Source organism: Scleropages formosus, chromosome 10 (genome assembly GCF_900964775.1).
Source record: "Scleropages formosus chromosome 10, fSclFor1.1, whole genome shotgun sequence".
In the NCBI taxonomy this organism is placed as follows: Eukaryota; Metazoa; Chordata; class Actinopteri; order Osteoglossiformes; family Osteoglossidae; genus Scleropages; species Scleropages formosus.
The window spans coordinates 4,940,928-4,964,232 of record NC_041815.1 but is presented as its reverse complement, the minus strand read 5'-3'; the positions used below and the strand labels follow the sequence as shown (position 1 = coordinate 4,964,232).

The 23,305-nt window shown below is 43.6% G+C and overlaps 1 protein-coding gene across 1 annotated transcript in view; it reads right to left on the bottom strand.

The window, feature by feature from the left end:
- Positions 1 to 2,634: 2,634 nt before the first annotated feature.
- Positions 2,635 to 23,305, bottom strand: part of LOC108941254 (FRAS1-related extracellular matrix protein 2-like) — a 57,914-nt gene continuing 37,243 nt past the window's right edge. Inside the window, exons 5-24 of the mRNA XM_018763961.2 lie at positions 23,143 to 23,268; positions 22,480 to 22,728; positions 14,745 to 14,894; positions 13,566 to 13,775; positions 13,264 to 13,461; positions 12,961 to 13,125; positions 12,389 to 12,571; positions 11,326 to 11,456; positions 10,837 to 10,995; positions 9,821 to 10,124; positions 9,244 to 9,375; positions 8,684 to 9,015; positions 6,595 to 6,787; positions 5,478 to 5,582; positions 5,265 to 5,392; positions 4,786 to 4,920; positions 4,529 to 4,655; positions 3,996 to 4,183; positions 3,512 to 3,658; positions 2,635 to 3,207 (exon numbers count right to left, since the gene is read on the bottom strand). Of these exons, the coding sequence (XP_018619477.2) occupies positions 2,713 to 3,207; positions 3,512 to 3,658; positions 3,996 to 4,183; positions 4,529 to 4,655; positions 4,786 to 4,920; positions 5,265 to 5,392; positions 5,478 to 5,582; positions 6,595 to 6,787; positions 8,684 to 9,015; positions 9,244 to 9,375; positions 9,821 to 10,124; positions 10,837 to 10,995; positions 11,326 to 11,456; positions 12,389 to 12,571; positions 12,961 to 13,125; positions 13,264 to 13,461; positions 13,566 to 13,775; positions 14,745 to 14,894; positions 22,480 to 22,728; positions 23,143 to 23,268 (3,857 nt within the window). The 3' untranslated portion in view covers positions 2,635 to 2,712. The remainder of the gene's footprint in view (positions 3,208 to 3,511; positions 3,659 to 3,995; positions 4,184 to 4,528; positions 4,656 to 4,785; positions 4,921 to 5,264; positions 5,393 to 5,477; positions 5,583 to 6,594; positions 6,788 to 8,683; positions 9,016 to 9,243; positions 9,376 to 9,820; positions 10,125 to 10,836; positions 10,996 to 11,325; positions 11,457 to 12,388; positions 12,572 to 12,960; positions 13,126 to 13,263; positions 13,462 to 13,565; positions 13,776 to 14,744; positions 14,895 to 22,479; positions 22,729 to 23,142; positions 23,269 to 23,305) is intronic.

Here is a 23,305-nt window from a genome sequence, read left to right as displayed (position 1 = left end):
TACGAAGGCACTAAAAAACTCACACAGACCCCGAATAAAACTGATCAACATCAGATTTGGAAAACACGTTGTGTAATACTTGTGTAACATGGGTTATAAGTTCAGCAGCGATGAGACATGTTTATACCATGTCACTTTTACCAAGAGAACTGACAACCACAGCGGCACAAGAGAAAAAAGTTTTGATTTTTAGCCCACTGCCAGCAACAAGATAATGTTTTTGAAGTGACAACTGAACAAATGTTTTACAGTCCAACAATTGAACTGCAATTATTAAAAATAATAATAAAAAAAAATTGTAATTCTGAAACTGACACTGGTGAAAGAGACAGATAATTTTTTTTTTTTTAAATGGGTTGTTTAAAACAAAGACACAATCCTATAATTCCATCGATACCTTTAAACCCTCCAGGAATAAAAGACACGGTAAAAGTACATTTATTAGCGCAATTGGGTATTTGTCTAGTCGATGCAATGGGCAGCAGGAGCTGAAAAGGGCCTCCGCAGCCAACTGCTAGGTCAAGGGTGTCAGGACTCGGTCCCGGCAGGGGAACAGATGTTATGCTCATGATGGCCAACACTTGTGCTCCAAAGCAATCATTAAACTGTGAGGGAGATTTATCTACAAATCAAAATGACAGATAAGTAAACAGGTGTAAATTTCAGTGTCACAAATTCAAGCCTATTCAGGTTTCCTCCTATAACAAAAACAAGATCTGTAATATTTTTGGATGACGATAACAGTGAAAGAATCCTTTCTATATTTTGTGATAGCTGAGCAGTGTTGGAAATCTTCAACAGAGAAATGGTTCACTGTGTTCTAAGTCATGTGTCGATCTGGTAAGACTAGAATTGCTCGGAATTATACATCTGAGACGGAATGGGTGGTTATTTTTCAACTCACACAAAAATCAAGAGGTGATAGCAAAAATGCTGTTTTTCAAAACCAATGTGCATTTGGAATACAATTTAAAATATTTAGTATTTTCTGCAATGACATTTTTTCTTAGGAAAAAAAGACTTAAAAGTCAGACAAAAGCATTGATTGCTTATAGGTGCTACAGTGAAAAATTGTATATAGGCAATATTGTAACGCTATTTGACAAAAATCAGAGCTACATCAGACTTACTGTTCACAAAATTTTCATCTACATACATATTTACATATGCATTCATGCAAATCACAAACAATTCAATGTTAAAATTATTAGGATAGTTCGATGTCTTCGGTACAAACGTTGCAGCGAGAAGCACACTTCTGAAGCGATAAATTAATTTTATACCGCCAGAAATTAATTTTTTCTAACAGTGAATATTGCATAGGTTTCCATTATCAAACAAAAACACAGTTTTTTTAAACAAACAAAAGCCCTGAAGTACAACAGAGAATTTGTTAGTAAAGTACAATTGCTTTCATATAGCTCACTTGTTCATCGGTATGAGATGTGTTCAGCAGATAGACAAATGCACAGAATTTCATATAAATTATATTGCATTTATAGGAATAACACGAGATAACTATATATCATGATTTGTGATTACAAACATAATTAGCTATTAATTATTAATGTTTGGCAGCTTAATGCAAGAAATAACCATTTGTATTTAATAGCCACAATGAACATTTATTAATTATTCCTACGCAACTTTATGCGTTGCATAGCAACGGCACAGTGAACATGTTAATTTTTTTGGCATTTTCTTTTTGTTTTCTGTTTTGCATCTGTTTCCAAAATTGTTCCGACAATAACCTCCATAACCAGCAAGGAAAATGTTACACAGCAATGATTTATGTAGTACTCTAAATTCCCAACCTGTGGCTGCACCAATAGTAACCAAAGTAAAAATAATGGGCAGTTTGCTGTAATAATTAAACACAGTAAACATAAAGTCAGTTCATACATTTAAAACAGGGCAAGAATATTATCAGTCTGATCAAAATATGAAGAATACAGTCATACTGAACAATGTGAAGTGTCCAAGTGTTCTTGTTTATCACTGCATATTTTTACTGGATTTAGCACATTCTCCAAACTCTCTAGGGATGCAGTTTCAACGGCAATACAAAACCGTAAGGATGCAAAAAAGAGAACCAACACACATGCAAAAAATACAAAACCAACATCACATATTTATATTTCAGAGTTTTTTCAAAGAAAACACTGAAAATTTGAATGTTAAACAAAAGGTCCAACATTTATCCGACTGCGGCGCAAAATGAGCCTGTTGCCAGCCACAGTTTATTTTGCAGTGCGGTTAAGAGTTACGCAATGTAAACAATCACTAATCGAGATTTATTTTTTTATCTAAACAGGTGTCTCAACTTGAATCAGATAAGGACTACAACACAAAATGAATACAGTAAAATACATCAATGTCCAATGGTACATTTCATCAATTCATTCAAACAGCCTTGAAAATTTGCCAGTTTTTAATTGGTCTGATGTATTAAATTACTGAACTGTCTCCTCAGACAAACTTTGTCTGACAGGTAATGCAGCACCTTTAGGAAAAATATTTTGGACCACTGAAATTTTTTTAAACATATAACAACAGGAGTCTACAGATCAGATTACGATCACTGCGTTTTAAACAAAGTCATGGCAGTGTTTCAAGTCTCTTCTCGCACCCAGATCACTGGCTTATTTGCCTCCCTTAACTGTACAGCCCTGTGTACTGACTTAGGGGAAATTAAAATGCTACACACGTGTGTTACACCTCTGAGCTGTCACTGCCACTGTGAACCTGTGTCACTGTGGGTGCTGCACTCTCATTCCTTTTGGGATGCTCTGTCTTCACGTTACTTTTCCTGGACTTCCATACCAGGATCAGGGCCGCAACAGTAAGGGCGATGAGCAGCAGTCCAGCCACAACCGCTGAGAGCATCACCATCCCACCATCAGCATCCCCAACTTCAGCGTGGCGCTCCTGTGGGACGGCGCTAAGGGCGGGTGTGTCCAGATCGGACCTTGGAAGATCGGTGCCACGCTGCAGCCTAACATGCATAATGTTGGTGCCCCTGTCGTTCTCCTGCCCAATTCCATTAGCAACAGCAGGCACTGCAGCCACAGATCTCCTAAGGCGAAGCTCGTCGGCAGGTGACATTGAGTGGCACTCCAAACTCCGTTTCCCAATTACTCGACTGGTGCCATCCCTGGAGCGAACTGTGTAGATGGTGTGGATATACCACTCACGGCCCCGGGACACCTTCAAGAGACCGAGAATATCACACTGCATTGCTAGACTCAGTGTGTTTGCGTGTTTTCACCCATTGTGTTCTCATCCTTCACCCTTGGCTTCATAGCTTCAGGCATCTTTCCAATGGACTGTCTGGGTCAGCGTATCCTACACGTCAAACACTTAGCAGTGAAATTTAGTTGTCAAAACAAGGTGAACTTTTCAAATGTGTGAAAAAATTTTTGAACATCTCTGAAAATCCTGGCTATAATGAAATAGCAGGACTAAGGAAGGATGTGAGGACATGTCGGGGAGAGAGCATGCCAGGCCAAACCTGAAAGAGAGCTGCTGAATCGACCCGGAATCCATCTGAGCCTGCCTGCCCCACCAGAGGCATCGCTTCAGGGTCATCCACAGCTAGCTGTGCATTGAATCCCACACTCCCAAAACTCCGGGCTTGAGTCTCTGGCTGAGCTCTGTCCTGCGAAATAGAAAAGAGTGGAAGCAGGTGACCAATCTGGCTTACAAACTAGCCTCGCAACAAGTGGACTGTAGGTCTAAAAACTGTATTGTGGGCACAACTATTGAACCATTGGGAGTTAATATAAGACCTATATGTGAGTAAAATGTAACACGATGGGCTCTGCAAATTATTCTAGAGAGTCTGCCAAATAAATGTCACATAAAGACCAAAAACTGTACATCTGACATTAATGAAAGTGCTCTCTGCAAGGTTCTAATTAAGTAATACTGTGAGGATTTAGGCAGCAGTATGATATTTAAGCTTCCTGCAGTATGAGCGCTGTCACAATACTTACAATTATTTTGAATCGGTACAGCAGGGTCGGGGAATCGGCAAGACAGCCAAACTCCGAGCTGCTGGGGTTGAACTTGGGTACATATCCGTCAGTCCCGGTGCACAGAAAGACTTTCTCAACAGTACACACAAAGGAGTCACCCAGGTTCTGCACGGGGTCTACCATCACTCGGCCGTAGATCACATCCCCTGCATATGTGAAGCAAGGGACAGATTTACACGCATGCTCGTCTTACACTGACTGCGTGCACTTGGGTTGATAGGTTAGAATAGGAAAGGATAGGGCAGGACAAGACGGGATGGGATAGAAGAGGACCGGACAGGACAATAGTTTATTCATTCCTGGAGGGAACTCATCAGTTTGACAGTGGTTTCAGAAGTGTCGGGAAAGCAACGATATGATCGGTTCACATACATTCGTACTTAACAGTAATAATGGTAATGAGCAGAGAAAATTTGGTAGACAGCAGCATGAATCATATATATCCAGCACCGCAGTGAGTAAATTCCTGACTGTGAGCGGAAAGGCATTACCTTCTGAAAACGCTGTGTCGCTCTCCTGACCAAAGCCCATGGACCCGTTCGATAGCCAAAGTTCCTTTTTGGACAGCAGGAACATCTGCGTGTTCAGGCTGAACTCAGCGGCCACAGGATCACTCACCTGCAGGGGCACCAGCAGAAACCACAACATGACCAGTGGGAGTAGAGAAGGGGTAAAAATGTCATGTCGGATTGGACTAGTCGGTTATTGCTGCAGCAGAGCTGAGCGGCTGCGTGTATCTGAGGATCACCTGCTGGAAGCGAATGTCCAAGTTGAAGGTCACAGGTTCCCTGGGGTTGCACACGGGGGGGATTGTGTACTCCGAGTTGGAGGCAGCTGTGCAAGGGAGCATCTTCACTGTGTATGTTCCAGAGTAGTCTCTCACCTGGGAGAGGGAAGGGCCACACAGTGGAGCAGGCAGTCTAATAAAATCACCATGGTAAATGCCGTATCTAACAAGTATGGAAGGATTAAAAACTCTTTATTGATCACAGCCAGCATGACTTGTGGTGTAAACCTAGGGCACTTCTCTACCTCTATGTCAATACTGCTGACTATGTGGACTGATGGATTTTTACACCTTACTGACTACTCAGGTCTTCACTACCCTGTATCATTTCTCACCATGGCCTTCATAGCAAACCTACAAGCACATTTGATGGAGATAAAGTGAACCGATGGCATCTGAACATAGGAAGTGATGGAACCTGGAAGGCGGGACTTCCTTACGGCAAAGTCGGAGGTGAAGGTCCAGTGCTGCAGCGGCTGGTCGTAGGTGGGCTCACTTCTCACCACGGTCAATCTGAACGTCAGGCCAAGGTGGTCTGCACACATGACCATGGAGGACAGGGTGGAGGCTGGAGCAAAGCAGAGCAGAGAAAACTGTGAGCTCTCACCAGTGCGAGACATGTGGGCAGGAGAGAGAGCGATCAGCTAGCTCACCGTGGTGCGACAGCACGAAGACGCCCCTGAAACGGGCCTCTGTCCGGAAGTTGACCACCAAGCGGCCCTGTTCGTTGATGCGCATGCTGGTTGGGTACAGCGCACCTACAAGGTAAACCGGGATCATGGAGTCACCAGGTCATAAAATGAAAAGATCATACGGGCACAAGGTCACATTGCCTTCACACAGGACAAACAAGGTAAAAACTGCAGAGTTTACAGATTACGGTATGCGTAGGTGGTAGAGGAGTGTCAAAACACAGGGTGCCCGTAAATGAATATTCTGATGACAGTATGTGACAATTAATAGCTGTAATCACAAGTAGTTTTGCTGAAAAGGAGAAGAAAATGAAGCACTTCGGTGAGACTTTAGTATCTGCAGCTGGTGTGAAACCTGTCAAACTGATTTTGAAAGCAGCTTGAATGTTTACCACCATCTCATTGGAAACCGGTGGTTTGCCACTGCTCTTCGCCTTCTACATTGTCCCTGTTTTCCAGGAATTTATTCATCCATGACTTAATTAACTTCGCATCAGGTGGGTTCTTTCCATATTTTTTTCCAGAACATCTGCTGATCATTTGGAGGAGATCTTGCAAGCCTAACAACCGCGGGGACAAGTGGTACGGCAGCGATTTGAGCCGCTGCCTTCGGCCCCAAAGACCGCAAGTTTGATTCTGCCTCGAGCGAAGTGCTTACCGTAAATTGCTTTGGTAAGAATTACCCAGCTGTACAAAGGGGTGAGTAATTATGAGCTGTTTTAGAGAAAAGCATGAATAAACATTAACGCACGGGGCATTGTGAGTGATGGCCACCGACCCACGTTAACAGCTGCTTCAGGGCTATTGGTGCCACATGCGAGAGTCAAACATACAACCAAATAGTTTTAATATTGGGGTCATGGTGAGTTGGAGCCTATCCCAGAGACGTTGGGCACAAGGCTAAGGGGTGGGGGCACAACTAGTAACCCAGGCACTGGAGCAATTGCAGGGCAAGCAGGTCAACGACGGCACTACAGCCAGAGAGGCAGGATCAAACCGGCGACCATCTTCAGGGCCAAAAGGCAGCCCCTCCAACCATGACGTCACCAGCCGCGCTTTCCGCTCACGGCGCACTTGCCTTGCAGCTCGGCCTCGGGTGGGCTGGCGACGCCGTCCGTCCACAAGATGGCGGTGTCGTAAACAAACGTGAGCCGCAGCTCAGAGCGCAGGTCGAAGTGCTGCCAGCCACCGGCGCCCACGGGGGAGTGGAACACGTAGGACACGTAGAGGGGAACCCGCAGGGTCACGTACGACTGGACCAGGTCCAAAACCTAGCAGACAACGAGGAGCACACTAAAGCCCAGTGTTGTTCTCACAGAAAATGGCGGAGTGTCGAACCCCAGCCTAATTTGACTCTAATTACGAGACGCTTGTTTGTCTCCTTTAGCTACATTTGTTCTTTTTGTGTCCGGCAACACAGTTTCTTTAATAATACAGCAGCACGCTTTACACCATTGTCATGCAACGTCCTTTAATTTGAAAAGCACTAAAAGGAACTCTTTTGTGCCCTCATTTCACCGAACACAAACAACATGCAACATTTATAAAGAGACGCGTCCCATTTAAGTCGCTGAATCACATCAGCCTTTTCAGAAAAGATAAAAAGGACGCAACGCTTTTGATCTTTCTGGAAAGAATTTATTGCAGAAACACCGACATAACATTTTATTATTAAATATTCCTTCCCGGCGCAGCTGTACATGAACGACGCTGCGCCGCGGCGCTCGCAGAGCTAATCGTATCATTTCTATAAAAGATCATTGTTTCCCTGACAGGCATTCAATGTGGTTTGTACCGAAGTGCTGCAATAATTTATAAAAGTGAATAATTACTTCACAGGAATCTAACTCAAGTAAAACCACACTGAGAGCTCCGTTTACCGCACAACCCCCACATCCCAGTGAGTCTGGGGCAGCAGGTGGTAGTTGTGGTCGAAGCTGCTGCCTTCCCCAACAACATGGGTTTGAATCCCCCCTCCTGCTGTGCTACCCATGAGGGAGGTAATTACACTAAGTGCCCCTGTGAAAATGTGTATCTTAACACTGCGTGTCATCTTGGAGAAAAGCGTCCGCTCAATAAATACATGGAAATGGACTCGACCCGAACGCTGCGTTAACTGTGGACGCGAGGGGCCGCACAAAGCGACCGTTTTGTTCACTTTACTGCTCAGCGATTTGCTCCGGAGCAGGAATGCGGACAGGAGGTTCCTGTCAAGCCGAGAGAGAAGAGAACTGAAGGGAAGCAGATTTCTGGCGTGAGGGAAGCCCGCTAGGGGTTCGAGGCCTGATTAAAGAGTCGCTTGTCAACAAAAAGAACAGCTGTGAAAATTACCGAAAAATGTGTCAGAGCAAAATCTGCTCGGACGGCTGACTGGTCCATCTTTTTGTCTGTGCTGCAAAACATGCGCAGCATTACATTTATTTTTCTCCAAAGCGACTTCCAGTGAACTCTATGTAAGGTTATCAGTCCAGACACCTTATTCACCGTGGTGATTTACACTGCTAGATACACTACTTACACTGGGTCACTCATCCATACATCAGTGAAACACACTCTCTCTGTGTCATTCACACACTATGGGGGAACCTGAACAGCATGTCTTTGGACTGTGGGAGGAAACCAGAGCATCTGGAGGAAACCCACGCAAACACGGGGGAGAACACGCAAACTCCACACAGACTGAGCGGGGATCAAACCCTCTCGCACCACCCAGGCGCTGTAAGACAGCAGTGCTACTCGCTGTGCCACCCGTCAAACCCCTGCAAAATACCCAGGTTATAGACACTTTGTACTGAATATGGGCATGCATCGCACCAAAGCTTCTTTGTCCTGATATACAGGGGCTTTACTAAAAAAGGGTTTTACATAATTTATTTTAATTTTTATTGAATTTTTTTCAAAAATCTTTTTCCTGCAGACTATAATAAAGGAAAATGATTATAAATGAACTCCCAAAAACAGCACATTGGTGGGTGTTTTTCCCATGTTTTCCCATTCCCATGTGAGTTCTGGTTATCTGGAGTTAGAGTTTAACTTGTCTTTAGCTGTAAAGCACTACACCCACAAATCCACCCTTCAGGCAACATCATGTCATGGCCAGAGTTGTTGCCTTGACGACGGGTGATTACACACTCTAGATGAGACCCCCAAATGAGAGCACTGCCCACCTGGCCGTCAGTGCTCACACTGCCCCCGCAGTCGGTCAGCAGCTCAGACACGTTGTAGTAGCTGACAAATTCCCATAGGCAGGCCTCCAAGTTGAGGTTCCTGTAGAAGCGCAGCGCTGCCATCCCCCTCAGGACGGCACTGTACTGATAAGGCACGGTCTCTCCGACAGCCTCTGCGTTCGCGGTAACATCCGTCAGGAATCCGTGGCGGGTTGTCACCTCGTGCTGGTCCAGCAGGTTGGAGCAGCGGTGGTTGCCCACTCGCGTGCCATCGGGGCTCAGCGTCAGTTCAAAGTTGGAAAGCGGCCGTGTGGACACCACGGGCAGCATGCCTGGCAGAAGAGGCAGACAGGACCATCAGGACCAACAGTTGCCCGTTAGTGACAGGGAACAGGCGAGACCAAGGTGACACGAACAACACACGCCACATCAAGCTGCTAGCTAAGACAGCGTGACTGTCTTTGAAGGAAGAAAGAATTCAACAATATATTGTAGCTGTATGGCCACTGCCACTGGGCACGACTCTCTTGGGCTGCAGGGAACCAGCATGAGCCTCTTACCATCCACGTGGGCCATGGTAATTGTCAACTTGATGAGATTGGGGTGGTTGGGGTCTTCTGTCCCTGTATATCGCAGTTTGGCCGAGAAGGGATCTGCACCCACCGTTCCCACCTCGCGAGGCTGGCACATGCCTGCCGTCAGACAGACCGTGAAACTGTGTGTGTGTGTGTCTCTCAAAAGCTTCAGAATAACACAGGAACTGGTGCGACATCACTAATTAACACATTACACAATAGATCCCACTCTCCCAAATGACAGTGAAAACAGAATATTAAAAGGGTATAGAACAAATCCGCAACACACGGGTGTCCTGTTGAAGGTGTTCCCTAACTAGCCTACTGTCCTGTGCTTCCTGGATGGGCAGACTGGACCATCCACTCCAGTCTTACTCATGGTGAGTGAGAATACAACAGATCACTGTTGGTCTGCTCTGTCTTCATAAAATGTCTCACCGACAGCTAAGATCCTCTAAGAGGACAACACGTACATATAAGCTGTTAAACAGTCCTTCAGATCACAGGTTTATTTCTCTTACCACAAGGTCACATGCTACCCCTGGGCGTGGGTGTCACTCACCTTCGTCTATACTGATGGTCACAATGGCGCTACTGATCTCCAAGCCCTCATCACCGTTGGAGTTGACGGCACGAGCGGCACACTGGATACGTGAACCGGCCTGGAAGTAGATGGAGTCCAGGGTGATCATCTTGGAAGAGGTGAAGAAGGTGTCAAAGGCCATCTCGCGCATGGGACTGGTCACACCATCTAGACCAGGGGGGGCGCTGACCAGCCAGCGGTACTGGGTCAGCGTGTCGTTGATGCCCTCAGTTGAGCAGATGGACCCAGTTTTCTCGTGGTCTGAGTGCTTTGGGTTACAAGCCTGTTTGAGTGGGATCAGGGGGGTGGGGAGAGCTTTAGTGAATCAAAAAACCATATAACATCCTGAGAACACATGTACCGACTGTATATAAGAGCTAGCTGAGAGGAGGTAAAAGGATTCCATGATCTGAAAAGGTAATACAGTTAATCTGCACAGAACTAGTAGAGCTTGGGTGACTTGATATTGGAACGGCTGGGCACTCCAGCGCATGAAAATATTATTATGTATTTTCCAGAGTTTTCAAAAAATACTTAAATATATATTTCAGTTGATTGTGAAGTTGAAGATTGACAGTTGTTTCAATATGGTTTTTTTTTTTCTTTTTGGAAATGCAGAACTGAAATGAATAATTGTATTCTTTGCACCAACATCCCTCCTCTATTTAAGCTCATCAATAATTTTTCTCCCTAGTGGTAGGATACTGTATGAAATGAAAGTATGTTTAAAAAAAATTCAGCATTTCAAAATTTTGAAAATTTTTGTTAAAATTATTTACACCCAACAAGATTACTACCATGTCAAAAGGTTTTTTTTTTTTTTTTTTAAAAAAAAAGTCTCATATATAAGATACATTGGAAATAGTGCTCAGCTGAATGACTGGACCCTCCACCCCCTATTAGTCTAGTCGCACGAGGATGAACTATAGGTACTTCCTGGACAGAACCATTTTTACAGTTTTTGCCTCTTGTAATAACTGACAGAACACATGTACCGTGACACAAACAACCGGATATCCAGCAGCGGGGTGATGGCTGTCCTTGGTCCTGTCTGTGCTGTCATACTGCAGCAGCGACACCACCTGAGGTGCGGAGGGGAAGGTGACGCCCGCCATGCCGTTGGCCTCCTCGATATAGATAATTGCTTTAGCTGCCTGTCATTTGAAATATAAGGCAACACATGATAAATATTTACAGATTTAGTTCATACTAATTTTAATATTAATTTCATATAGTATATTATACTGTATATTTTACATATCACTTAATTTTCTAAATTTGGAAATTTAACCACTGTTCTGAAACATTTAACAGAGAAAAAATATAGTAAAGAAAGCAAAAACAGGCGGCATGGATGCAAAAAATTAAAAGCATTAAAGATATGAAAGGATTTTTACATTGTACTTGTACTTACTGTACTGCATGGTCACATTCGGCATAAGACACACTTTAGAAGATATTCAGCTGTGCTTCACGACTCCTACCTGAGTCTCAGCGACCATGTACTCGTCCGGTTTCAGATGAACAGTAAAGGCCTCTTGCATCTCCCGCACATCGTCGAACAGAATCTCCACCTCCACAAAGTGCTGCGTCTCACCTTCCTTGAACTCAATGTCTGGTGGAGCAAAGGTGTCCCTCACTATAACATGGCAGAGCTCTTTTTATAGCCATACCTATGACTTTCTGAAGTTGCAGTACTATACACACACACACACACACACACACACACACACACACACACACACACACACACACACACACACACACACACACACAGAGTCTGAAGCCGCTTGTCCCAAGCAGGGTCGCAGCGAACTGGAGCCTAACCCAGAAACACAGGGTGCAAGGCTGGAGGGGGAGGGGACACACCCAGGACAGGACACCAGTCTGTCGCAGGGCACCCCAAGCGGGACTCAAACCCAAGACCCACCGGAGAGCAGGACCCAGTCAAACACAGTGCGCCCCCCCCCCCCCCCCCCCCCCCAATATATATATATGTATATATACTGTGTATAGTTTTACCTACCAGCATCCATACACCAATGCCAATTTATACATCCAAATACTTAGAGAAACATCTGAAGATAAGTATATCCCTGAAAAATAAAAAATCTTTTCTCCTTCTGGAATTCAACCATACAGTTTCATCACATGTCCATTTCCCACCACTCCACATACTGTCACCATCATAGTAGGTATGATGCAATACCCGATTCCTGTATGAGTAATGCAATCATAAAGAATGCATCAAAATATGAAATACTTAAACACATCGAATATAGAGTTCTTCATCTGAATTGTTACTGTGACATTTTAGAAACGCTCAAACATGAGACAGATGGTGGTTTTTGGTGTTTATGTTGCGTTGGCTTTTAAAAAAAGCACTTACAGTTGACGGGTCATATCTAGGGACTTTGGATGAATTATACTCACTACTCTATGACAGCTGATGCATGCATTTAAAAAAGTTTATGTAGTGCTTCTGAAGGCATGAGCCACAGTTTAACCAGATGTTTGAGAGATGAAGTGTCAATGCCTCCCTCATACCCTTAGACACAGGGTAGTAGTCCTCCCCAGAGGTGGCGGAACCATCTTTGGTGTGGACACGGACCAGCGAGACCTTGGAGGCATCACCTATGCGCAGCACAGGAATCAGCACAACCGAAACCTGATCGCTCTCCTTGGGTTCTCTCACACTGAACTTTGTCTCCCCAAACTTGATGAAGGGCTCTGGAAAAATAAGGATCATTTACAATCATTACAATCATTCCCTTCCTTCATAAATAATTTTTGTGGTTTATACTACATATTACAAGGACAGATTCAGAAAAACCACATGCTTAATAATCCTTTTAAACAGATGTGTTCTTTCAGCAGACATTTAGGAATGTGAAACATTCGAGGAAATCACCATTAATTATACAGAAGCAGAAGAAAATCACTGAACAGATAATAAAAGCAAGAAAAGATATTAATTTAATACACAGCCTACTGCATATGTAAGGTTCATAATTTGCTCTGAGTTTAAACAATCAGGAATTAATGTGTTGTATTTTATCTTAGCATGAGATGGAACCCAGAACATAATATAGGCTGTTTGGATCTATGAGGTCTCTTACTATCTGCATCATCCTTTATGGTGATGAGTGTCTCGCTCTGAGCCCCGACAGAGGCTCCAAAGGGTAAATCACTCTTGGGGCTCCCCAGGACCAAGCGCAGTTCCTCGTCCTCCTCGTGAAGCTCGTCATCGACCAGTGTCAGAACACATGGCTTCTCCACTTCCCCTGGGGTGTTGAAAGATAATGTAAATGGACACTGAACCCTCACTGCATCCATTCTAATGCTCTGGAAGGACAATTAACTCAAATCAAAGAGTTGACAAGATCAAGTATTTTTCTGCATGTCATGCTGTAGCCCTTTACCAGGGAGGAAGGTAATGATGGATGCATCTGTGTTGGGCCGTTCATGGAAGTCCATCATGACCTGGGCAGATCCTTGGCGGCTATAGCACCGCACTGTGGACCGGTAGTTGAGGTCACCGCTGCGATACACCAATGCCAACACTTGTCCCTGGTTCTCATTCACTGAGTAGGCCGATTCCCGGAACTGGACTTTAGGGACTAAATGTGGAATTTGTTTGTGATCAGTCATGTCATTCAATTCAACTTATCAATCAATGAAAAACCTCATTTCAGGACAGCTGCAGCCAGCCAGCACTACTTACGGTCTGAAATTGTGTCATTGATGAAGACGGTTGCCTTTCCTGGCTGCCCCAGAATACCATTCATAGGCATGTGGAGGACAAGCTCAAATTTCTCCGTCCCCTCTAGGGCAGGCTGGCCAAGGTCATCCAGGATGATAACTCTGCAAGTTTGCATATTAACCCCAGGAGCAAAGTCTAGGCTTTTGCTGATTCCCACATAGTCCACAGCAGCTGCAGAAGAACACAAGGTCAGAGCATCTACAAGGATGGACATTCAAAGCAAAGCCTATAAAACAGCCCTACTGTGATCACCACAATTTAAAACTCGATCTTCTACCAGTGCAGCAGCTCTTTTGTATTGTTGGATAATAAAAGGGATAATGAACACCACGCACACTAATTAGATAAAGGTAATAACTGAAAAGTACAACCGAATATGGCCTGTACCACATTTTCAGGTAAAATTAGGTTATTTCATTATTTGGCTCTTATAAGCTTGGTGTGGCTTGTATATCCTTAACCACATCTTCTGTTCTCATGCACTAATGAGCTGATAACACTAGTTATGCAGGAGCAACACAGTTATGCAAAAGCCCACAGAGATTAGATAACACAAAGAAAATATTTTGAAGGAGCAGCAAAGAGAAAAGGCAACCCAAAGGAGAGCAGGGACAAAGATGTCCAGAGATCTCATTTGAGAGTAGGGTCGGTCCAGGAAAATTATTCCCCACAGACAGTCAAGAATGTGTGAATTATAGCACTTAGAAATGCACATAAAATTTCCTTAGGAATTGCCTTTGCTCACAAGAACTTGATCTGTGAGGCTGACCAGTTTGTACTAGTGTACCAGCTAGGGCAGGGACTTGCGACAAAGGGTATAAGACCCTAGGGCTGAGCTCCAGCACGTTCTCCTCCTCTGTTTTTGCTTGTAAAACACAATCCAAGCCTTTAAACCACCGAAGACTTTATTCTATGTAATTTATCATCTTGAGGAACTTTTCTTTTTCAGCCTGCATGGCCCATCCTACAAATCACCAAACCCCATTGGAACTATGTTGTTAATGAGTTGTTTGGGGAAGGTGAAACGCAATATCACAGTACCCTCCACCTGCAGAGTATCGCAGCAAACATTTGTGTTGACCACTTACTTCACAATATGTACTCAACTGAAAGCAAAGAAAATTCCATCAGACCACCTACCTTCGGCAGACAATGGCTCGGTCTTGCGGGACCGAACCATGACAGTGGCCATCCTGGAGAGATCCGTACCAGTCCTCCACACTCGGACTTCTACAAAACCATCACTCTCGTCAACATGGTACTCTGTGTCTTCAAAATAGAAGACAGGCACTGGGAAGGAGTGGGACACAAATGATTAGACTTACCACTTTCCATACTTTCTAAAATTTACAGGAATTTGAAACACTTCATTCATGAATAAGTTTTATTGGAATTTGAAAGAGGTTTATTATGTATATTACAAGATACATCACATAGAAGCACTCAAGACAGATGAAGACCATGTTGTAGGAGGGCTGTAGCCAACTTTATTTTTCTGTTTTCGTAGTGCTTAAACACCTTCCTTATCTTCTGAGGGTCACATTGTGGTGTTGTCTAAAAGCATCTGTGTGTCTCCCTGACTCAGAAGGCCTGACCAGTATTAGTACTTTCAAGTGCTACGTTTGGCCAAACTCACTCAATTTTCTGCTCTCAGACTCTGACCAGCATCTCCTAATTTGATCAGAAAACAATAAAACACAAACACACAAATGTACATTTGTTCATTATGTTGATGCTTTTTCCCACAATTAACTGTCGTGTCAGGTGGTGATAGGGACGTGTATTACTCTACTGCCCAAATACAGGTGTAAAGGGTGATAACCTCAAATGCAGAGTGGATATAGAACTCTACATCGCAAAGAAGGAAATGCATGGGACACGGAAAAAAGAACAATGAGAAGCATGGGGTTTTCTCACAACAACCGTAAGTGGAACTGAACTAGTACATAGAAACATGACTTAGACAGGGCTGAGATATGGGACCGAGACAGGACCAAGGAGGACTGATGCAGGCAGGACAAGAGCTCGGGACTGGAACAGAAACACACTGTGAATGGAACTTTGGAAACAGGTGAGGAAACAGGGAACAATAATTGCTATGGGATCACAGGCAAAAGCAATGAAGAGATGATCAAGGAACCACAACTGTCATGCGGGGCTGAGAGAACCGGGACATCAGGACCCATGTGCGGAGTCATTCGTCTGGATTCAGGAGATAAGGTAAGTTCCCGGAGTCGGGGACGGGCGAATGGTCGGTCGATCGGCAGTTGGAGTCAGAGCGAGCATTCATGGACGAGGTCAGGGGACAAAGCGAAAGGTCGGTCGGCAGTCGGCGTTTGAACGAAGATCCGTGAACGTGGTCGGGAAACAAAGCGAAGGGACGAAAACCGGAAGACGAGAACGAAGAACAAGTGTTGAGTGTGCACTGGACATCACGAGGGAGGGCGGTTGTCTCTGACGAGATTCCGCAAAGGTATGGGAGCTGAGGAGGGTCTTTTAAAGGGTGAGCAGTTAGTCAGGTGCTGGACCAGAGTCAGGTGCTGTCGGTTGAGCTGTGGGCGTGTACGTGACAACAACTGGATGCTAGTCATTCACACCTTTCATAGTGCTGAGTATCTGGCATTCACCATTCACTGAGCGCAGGTGGGCTGATGCAGCTGAGTGGACCTGGGATAGTGCTCCCTGTGTTCATCCTGAGTATTGTTTTCAGGGATAATGACAGTGACTTACAATGTTAAGATACAATGATTTACCCATTTATACAGCAGGGTAATTTTTACTGTATCAAGAGGTAGATTCCTAAGCCGGGTCCATCGATTGCAAGTTGGCAGCTCTACGTTGTATGCTGACCCACATGAAACTCAAAAAATAGTTTTGAATGTGATAAGCAAACAGATTTGCTTTTCATTTTTAAGAAATATTCAAGTCATAAAAAGCCTGTGACCCTCAAAAATGGGGTCATTTTGGTATTTTAGCAAGACATCATTTTTATGTCCAATTAATGTGCCAAGGTGAAACTGAAAATGTGTATGATGTACTTTGTTCACAGCTTCTTAAAATACATTAGTGTCTCTGATAAAAGTCACATTACAGCTCAGATGGAAAAAAAAAGGAGAGGGAATGCGCTGGGTTGACTGTACAATCAAAAACAAGATGTGAGACTATATCATTTTCCAAAATGCCTTAGCCTTGTTCACTTTAATAGTCAAAAATTTGGTTTAATGCTACTTAAAATGAGACATCGTGGGGAAAATGGTTTTCGTGACTAAGACTTTGTGGTTTAGGGGGAAAAAAAACTGCAAGAGATTGTTCTTGAAGTGGAATTGGCAAATTTGAGTTCAGGTCACAGTATGATGCTTCTACTCTTATATGGGCTGAAAAGACATTTCAGCAGCGTATATGACGTGACTGGGCTGTGCAGGTGCTATAGCGTCGCCCACCAGACAAATCACCCAACCAAAGGGCTTGGCATTTAGCCAGTCAATGCCCATGGCGTGACGTTCACACCCATACCATCAAGTCAAGCGACAGCATCGTACCTTTGTGACACTAAGGTAACCAGATCCAGCAGCTACTGGGATTGGCAGCACCAGTCTGTTGCAATTACCTGGTAATACGACAATTGCAGTAACAAGATAAGGTTCGTTTGTATAGCAGACAAATGACCGGCTTCAAAGAAATGCCGGCTGAAAGCCAACCCACTGACTTGAGACACCCCCGCCGACCCCTGAACCCCACCCACACTGGTTTGTCTGAAAAGCAGCCAAGCCAAGGACGGGTCTACTAAAACCATTTTAAAAACAAGCACTCCCACAATGCTGCTTGGCAGACTCCTTCTCCAGGCATTTTCGCTTCATCAGGCAGCAGTGGTGGCACAGCATGAAGACCATGAGGATGTGACAGGAAGGACAGGAGGCTTGGGGTGATTTGACTGGTTATCTAGACAGGCCACTGATCTTACAACATGCTACCAAGGTAATAGGTGGTGTAGTGGCTAGAGCTAACACCTTTGGATTCATAATACCCTGGTTGAAATCCACCTCCTGCTATAGCACCCCCAAGTAATACTTGGCACAAACTAATAATCCTGTAAAAATCGGTAAATTATTTTAAGGAGTTTAACGTTAGGGTTCACAGCCAAAAAAAAACATAAACTGACAACTAAGAGATAAGAAATACAGTTATACTACTGTGATTGTCAAATCAGTGGCTGACAAAAAAAAACAGAAAAATTTGTTACAGACGCCAGTGGTCAGACCCCGTCTACTACACGTCATCCCTCCCAAACTCTGACATGATCTCACCTCCAAGGAACACACAGCTTTTACAAGCAAAGACCATCAGAGGGCAGACAGGTGAGCGATTCTAGTGTGTGTATGAATGCTTATGTTCTTCTTGTCGCAGGCAGAGATGCTAGTTAGAGTTGGATCACAATGGAAGAGGCAACAAGCCTTTAGGTCCACAGTGCAGTGGGAGTGCATTCTAAACGTATCTGTTGACATCCAGATCTCTAACATTAGACAAATTACAAGTGTTTGTCTGTTATCATGAAAGTATCAGCGGTTATGGGACTGAACCAAATGCCTCTGAGAGGCATCAGTGTAGGAAGGATGGTTAGATCTTGTGCTCATGGTGCACATGTGGAGCGTAAAAAAAGTCCCTTCACGCTGAACATTGTGGAGATACAAATCCTTTTTGACAGCAGCGTAACAGAGTGGTTTAGAGACGTGTGGTCAGAATGCTGCAAGTTTAATTTCCGACACTGGCACCTCTGAGCTGCAGCGCTTGGCAAGCATTTCTTCATCTTTAAGATGACTTGTACAATCTGTTTCACACTTTTCCACCTATTAATACAGCTGCATACATAGTACAAACTGCGTGAATAATTCAAACATAAACAGCTGAAGATGAAACACAGGGGTAACTCCCATTTTTTAATTCTTCATAGTGTGTCCAGTGGGTTCTGTAAATGTGGATTTGTGTATTTTTGGCTTTTCCAAACCTTGGGGGGAAACTGCTGAAAAACAAATGCTGAAACTGCGTTTTTTTTTTTTTTTTTCTTTAAAGTTTAGTAAACTTTTAAAGCCTAAATACAGCAGGTGATGCACTGTAGCATCACAGTATCCTCAAGGTATTCACTCCGAGACCTTCCAGTAAAAATTTCTGAACTATTTAAATAGACAGCTGGTAGTGTGGTGATTAGACCTACTGCCTTTGGATCCAAAGGTTACAGGTTTGATAACCACCTCCAGCTCTAATACCCTTGAATAAGGTAGTTACTCTAAAATGCTTCAGTAAAAAATTACCCAGCTGTGTAAATGGGTAAATTGTAACCATAACACTGTAAGCTGCTTTGGAGAAAAGTGTCAGATAAATGTACATGGGTAAAAAAGTGTAAATAATTTGCTTAATTAATAATGAGTGCAAAAACTTCTTGTTTGCTATACACTTTAATGTGGTCTTGATTTTCATTTGGTGGAATTATAAGAAATGTTTTGCACTGAAGTGGAAGCTAAAGTAAATTCCTTACAAATATAAATGTGTGTGTTTCTTTGAGTGAACAAGCGGCAGGTCCAGGTGTCAGTCTGGACACACAATTGGACAACATAAGGAGAGATAATTAAGCTTTATGCCCTCCCCCAGGACAGGAGGGAAGGGTGACCACCAAGCATAATGGAGGGAATTCAGTTAACATTCTTCACCAGAAGCTTTAGAGCTTAACCAGTTCCGCAAACCATTGGTAGTGAACATGTCCTTTCTTCCAAAGAACAGCATCTTCTTCCATTTCCTTCTGTCCTCTCTCACGTTGAGGGACATTACTTGGCATCTGCAGCTAATTAACTTGTTTTAAACCACAGCGTGCTTGCACCTAAAAAACCTGAGAGCAGATTCGGCCAGAACACAGCACTGAAGGAGGCTTAGGGCAGATCGTGTTGCATCTTCTCAAATCTCAGATTACAGATCAGCCAGGTAAGGCTTGCTTTCAGACAGTAGCCTCAGGTCATGTTTTTTTTTTTTCACACAACACACAATTCTTTAGGCAATAAGGCAACAATGAAACATTTACAATGGTGATCTTCACTTTCCAAGGACTTAATACATGTAGACGTCCTCAGATGCTCATTCAACTTTTCATGATGGAAGGTGACATTTTTCATTCAAAAAACAGCAGAAGACAGTTCTTTAAGATAAGGTACTCTAAAATGACTCGGGTGCCTGGCCTGATTGTTATTCAGAATCCTCTCCTGTTGCGTTCAGTCCTGATGTGTTGAACGCAATTCGTTACATACAGTACATTCCTATTACTGTGAAGCTTAGCAAAAAGTTTTTACACTGAATTATTGAACCTTTGCTCATTCATATGCTGAGTATGTTTTATTGAAGATCTTAAAGTTAACTGAACTTCAAGGGTACAACATCAGAGCCGCACGTGGATGTCAACAACCCTCTAGTTAGGAGTTAAGTCCATTCCCGCAATACAAAAACTAAGCCCAAACAATATTTTACACACACACACACACACATTTTCAGAACCGCTTGTCCCTTACGGGGTCACGGGGAACCGGAGCCTACCCGGCAACACAGGGCGTAAGGCCAGAGGGGGAAGGGGACACACCCAGGACGGGACGCCAGTCCGCCGCAAGGCACCCCAAGCGGGACTCGAACCCCAGACCCACCGGAGAGCAGGACTGCGGTCCACAATATTTTACAATCTTGGTAAAATAAAATCAAGAGCTAGATATTGCAGCTCTTATTTTTGATTTTGATTTTCTTTATCTGGTGCTCTCTGTGAAGAGACTTGGGAATACAAGTTTTCTTTTAAAAGATAGGGAGATGAGATGGATAAAATGTGTAGTTAGATGTTAAGATATTTGGTTAAAGATACAGACTTGTAAACTGACAGTTGCTGGTTTGAGCCTGTTCCATACTATTCCATACTGCTGTACTACCTTTGAGCAAAGCACTTACCCTGAACTGCTAGAATAACATGCTAAACTGTGTAAACACTGTAAGTACACCGGTATAGAAGGATCAGTTTACCATGAATCTCTGTAGCTTACCCTACAAGATCAACAGCAAGCACATCACTCTACTGAGCTGAGCCATATTCTGTGTAGGGAGGGTCAGCCCATTGCTTTATTAATTCAATAAGATGAGAATGAAATGGATAAGCAAACGCCACACAATTTTCCAGTGCTGAGAAAGAAATAATAATATGCTGGGGAATATAAGTGCCTCTTGAGCTGCAGTGCTACTTATAAGGAGAAAAGAACGTAGGGCCCCCAAAGGGCTATTGTGGTGGCACTACAGTCATGGCCCTGGGTGAACTCCTGGATGACCCCTTTAATGACAGACATGGTTCTCGTTATTCCTAAACATGTTCAGAGAAGTGAATATTCTGCTTGTTTAAAATAAAGCATGTCTGACCCTTCATCTAAATGATGCACCCATAATTAATAAAACAAAACAAATCATCAATGTACTGTAGTGGGAGCCAGTCTACAGAAACTATAACTATATTAAAACCAAAAAAGACAAAATTTCAGAAGCTGCATGTTTAGCCTATGGAAGATCCCAATGTGCTTTGCAAAGAGGATGATAAAGACATGCCTTTCATAGCATTGCATGACATTAACTATAAAGGTATATAGATTTTGACTCTAAAGCATATTAGAGTGTGAAAATAGAGTGTGATGCTCAGACTGGCTTTCACTTTCCTGCCTAAATCCCTTCATGCAGAGCTGAAATCCCCTACTATTCTGTTTGGAATGGACTTCTGACTTTTGGAACAGGATTAAATACAAGAAAAGTTCCGTGAAGGACCTGCCACACTCTATTAAAAACCAAAATGTGTGGCTTCAGCTGCCTACCTTCAAGTGGAACAGCATTCCTAATACTGCAGCTGAAATGCCCAAGAGCTGAGTGGGTCAAAGTTTACCATAAATCTCTGTAGCTTACCCTACAAGATCAACAGCAAGCACATCACTCTACTGAGCTGAGCCATATTCTCTGTACGGAGGGTCAGCCCATTGCTTTATTAATTCAATAAGATGAGAATGAAACGGATAAGCAAAGCTGTAGTCAGTGCTATAGAAATGCTAAAAATGTCTTTTGTGTCTATTAAACTGAATTAGACATATTCTCTAAACAGACATTCATTAACATGTCAAGTCTGTAAGCTTCCCTGATCTCAGTCTCATTTTGGTGTGTCTACATCACAGCAGCCTTTACCGAGAAGGAGGAGGTATGAGGGGTGACCATATGGGTAAATAAAGTACAGTGGGAAGGGAGCTTCTCCATGACTGTGCCCACAAATCAAATGCTGATCTCTTAAAGGACAAAGGACTACACACACACATTTTCAGAACCGCTTGTCCCTTACGGGGTTACGGGGAACCGGAGCCTACCCGGCAACACAGGGCGTAAGGCCGGAGAGGGAAGGGGACACACCCAGGACGGGACGCCAGTCCGCCACAAGGCACCCCAAGCGGGACTTGAACCCCAGACCCACCGGAGAGCAGGACTGCGGTCCAACCCACTGCGCCACCGCATCCCCTTCGACAAAGGACTAAAAAATGTTTAAGCAAACAATGAGACAAAAGTAGACACAGGAATAACAAAAAATACTGCCCTCTAAAATATGAAGCAAAACTCATATTTAGGGTCTGCTAACATTTACATTCAAAGTTACATTTGCATTATTTGCAAGAATTATGGGATATTGTCTCAACAAACAAAAGGCATCCATGAAGGAGAACTCTACAAACACTTGTATATTAAGGCAATAAACTAAAAAGCCTTGTTATAAGTAAATTTGCAGAATTGCATTATGTGGTAACATTTTGGTTGTAAAGTCAATATTAAGAGTCCTTACCATCATCGAAGTCAGACAAGATAGTGACCTTTGCCGTGAAGTACTGGCCAAGACGGCCACCTATGGGCATGCTGAGTGTGACATTGAAGCTCTCATCCTCCTCGTAGAGTGAGTCATCAATTATAACTACACGACAGGCTTTCTGTGCCTCGCCTGTATCAAAGCGAAGCAAGCTCATGTGTTCCTCTGGCCGAGAAATATAGTCCGAGTAGGAGAGCACCGATGTCGGGACGGTGCCTCTGGCAGAGCCTGTGAACACAAGGCCAAGGGGAAACACCCAGATAGAACACCTCTGAAGGGACACTGTGGAGAAGCAGCTCTTTGGACATATAGTAGTATATCTGCTAAGGACATGATATGTAACCACAAGCCAAGGTTATACTGTAGGCTCAAATCCTAATATGAGGTAGGTAATTAAAGTGTAGTGATCAAACAAAATGTCCAGCTGAATTACTATAAGCTCCTTTGGCAGGGGAAATTATTGAAATTCTCAACTTCTCTTTCCTGAGTTGGGACTCACCACTTCTGGTATAGCAGAAAACAGAGAATCAATCTGTGGCACAAGTAGTAATTAATGCAATGAGCTGAAAATTGTTTCAACCTTATGATTTTTTTTGAGGAGGAATGTTTGGAGTTATAGGAGGGGCTCAGAGACACCTCTACCTTGATGAGTGTAGCAGATGACCATGAGTTCCTGGCTGATGTCTCCACTTCTGTGCACAGGAATCAGAAGCTCACCGATGTTTTCCTCGATGGTGTAGGCAGATAAGGGGATAAACACCATGGACTCTGTTGATGAGTAAGAAGATGTCATCATATTGCACTT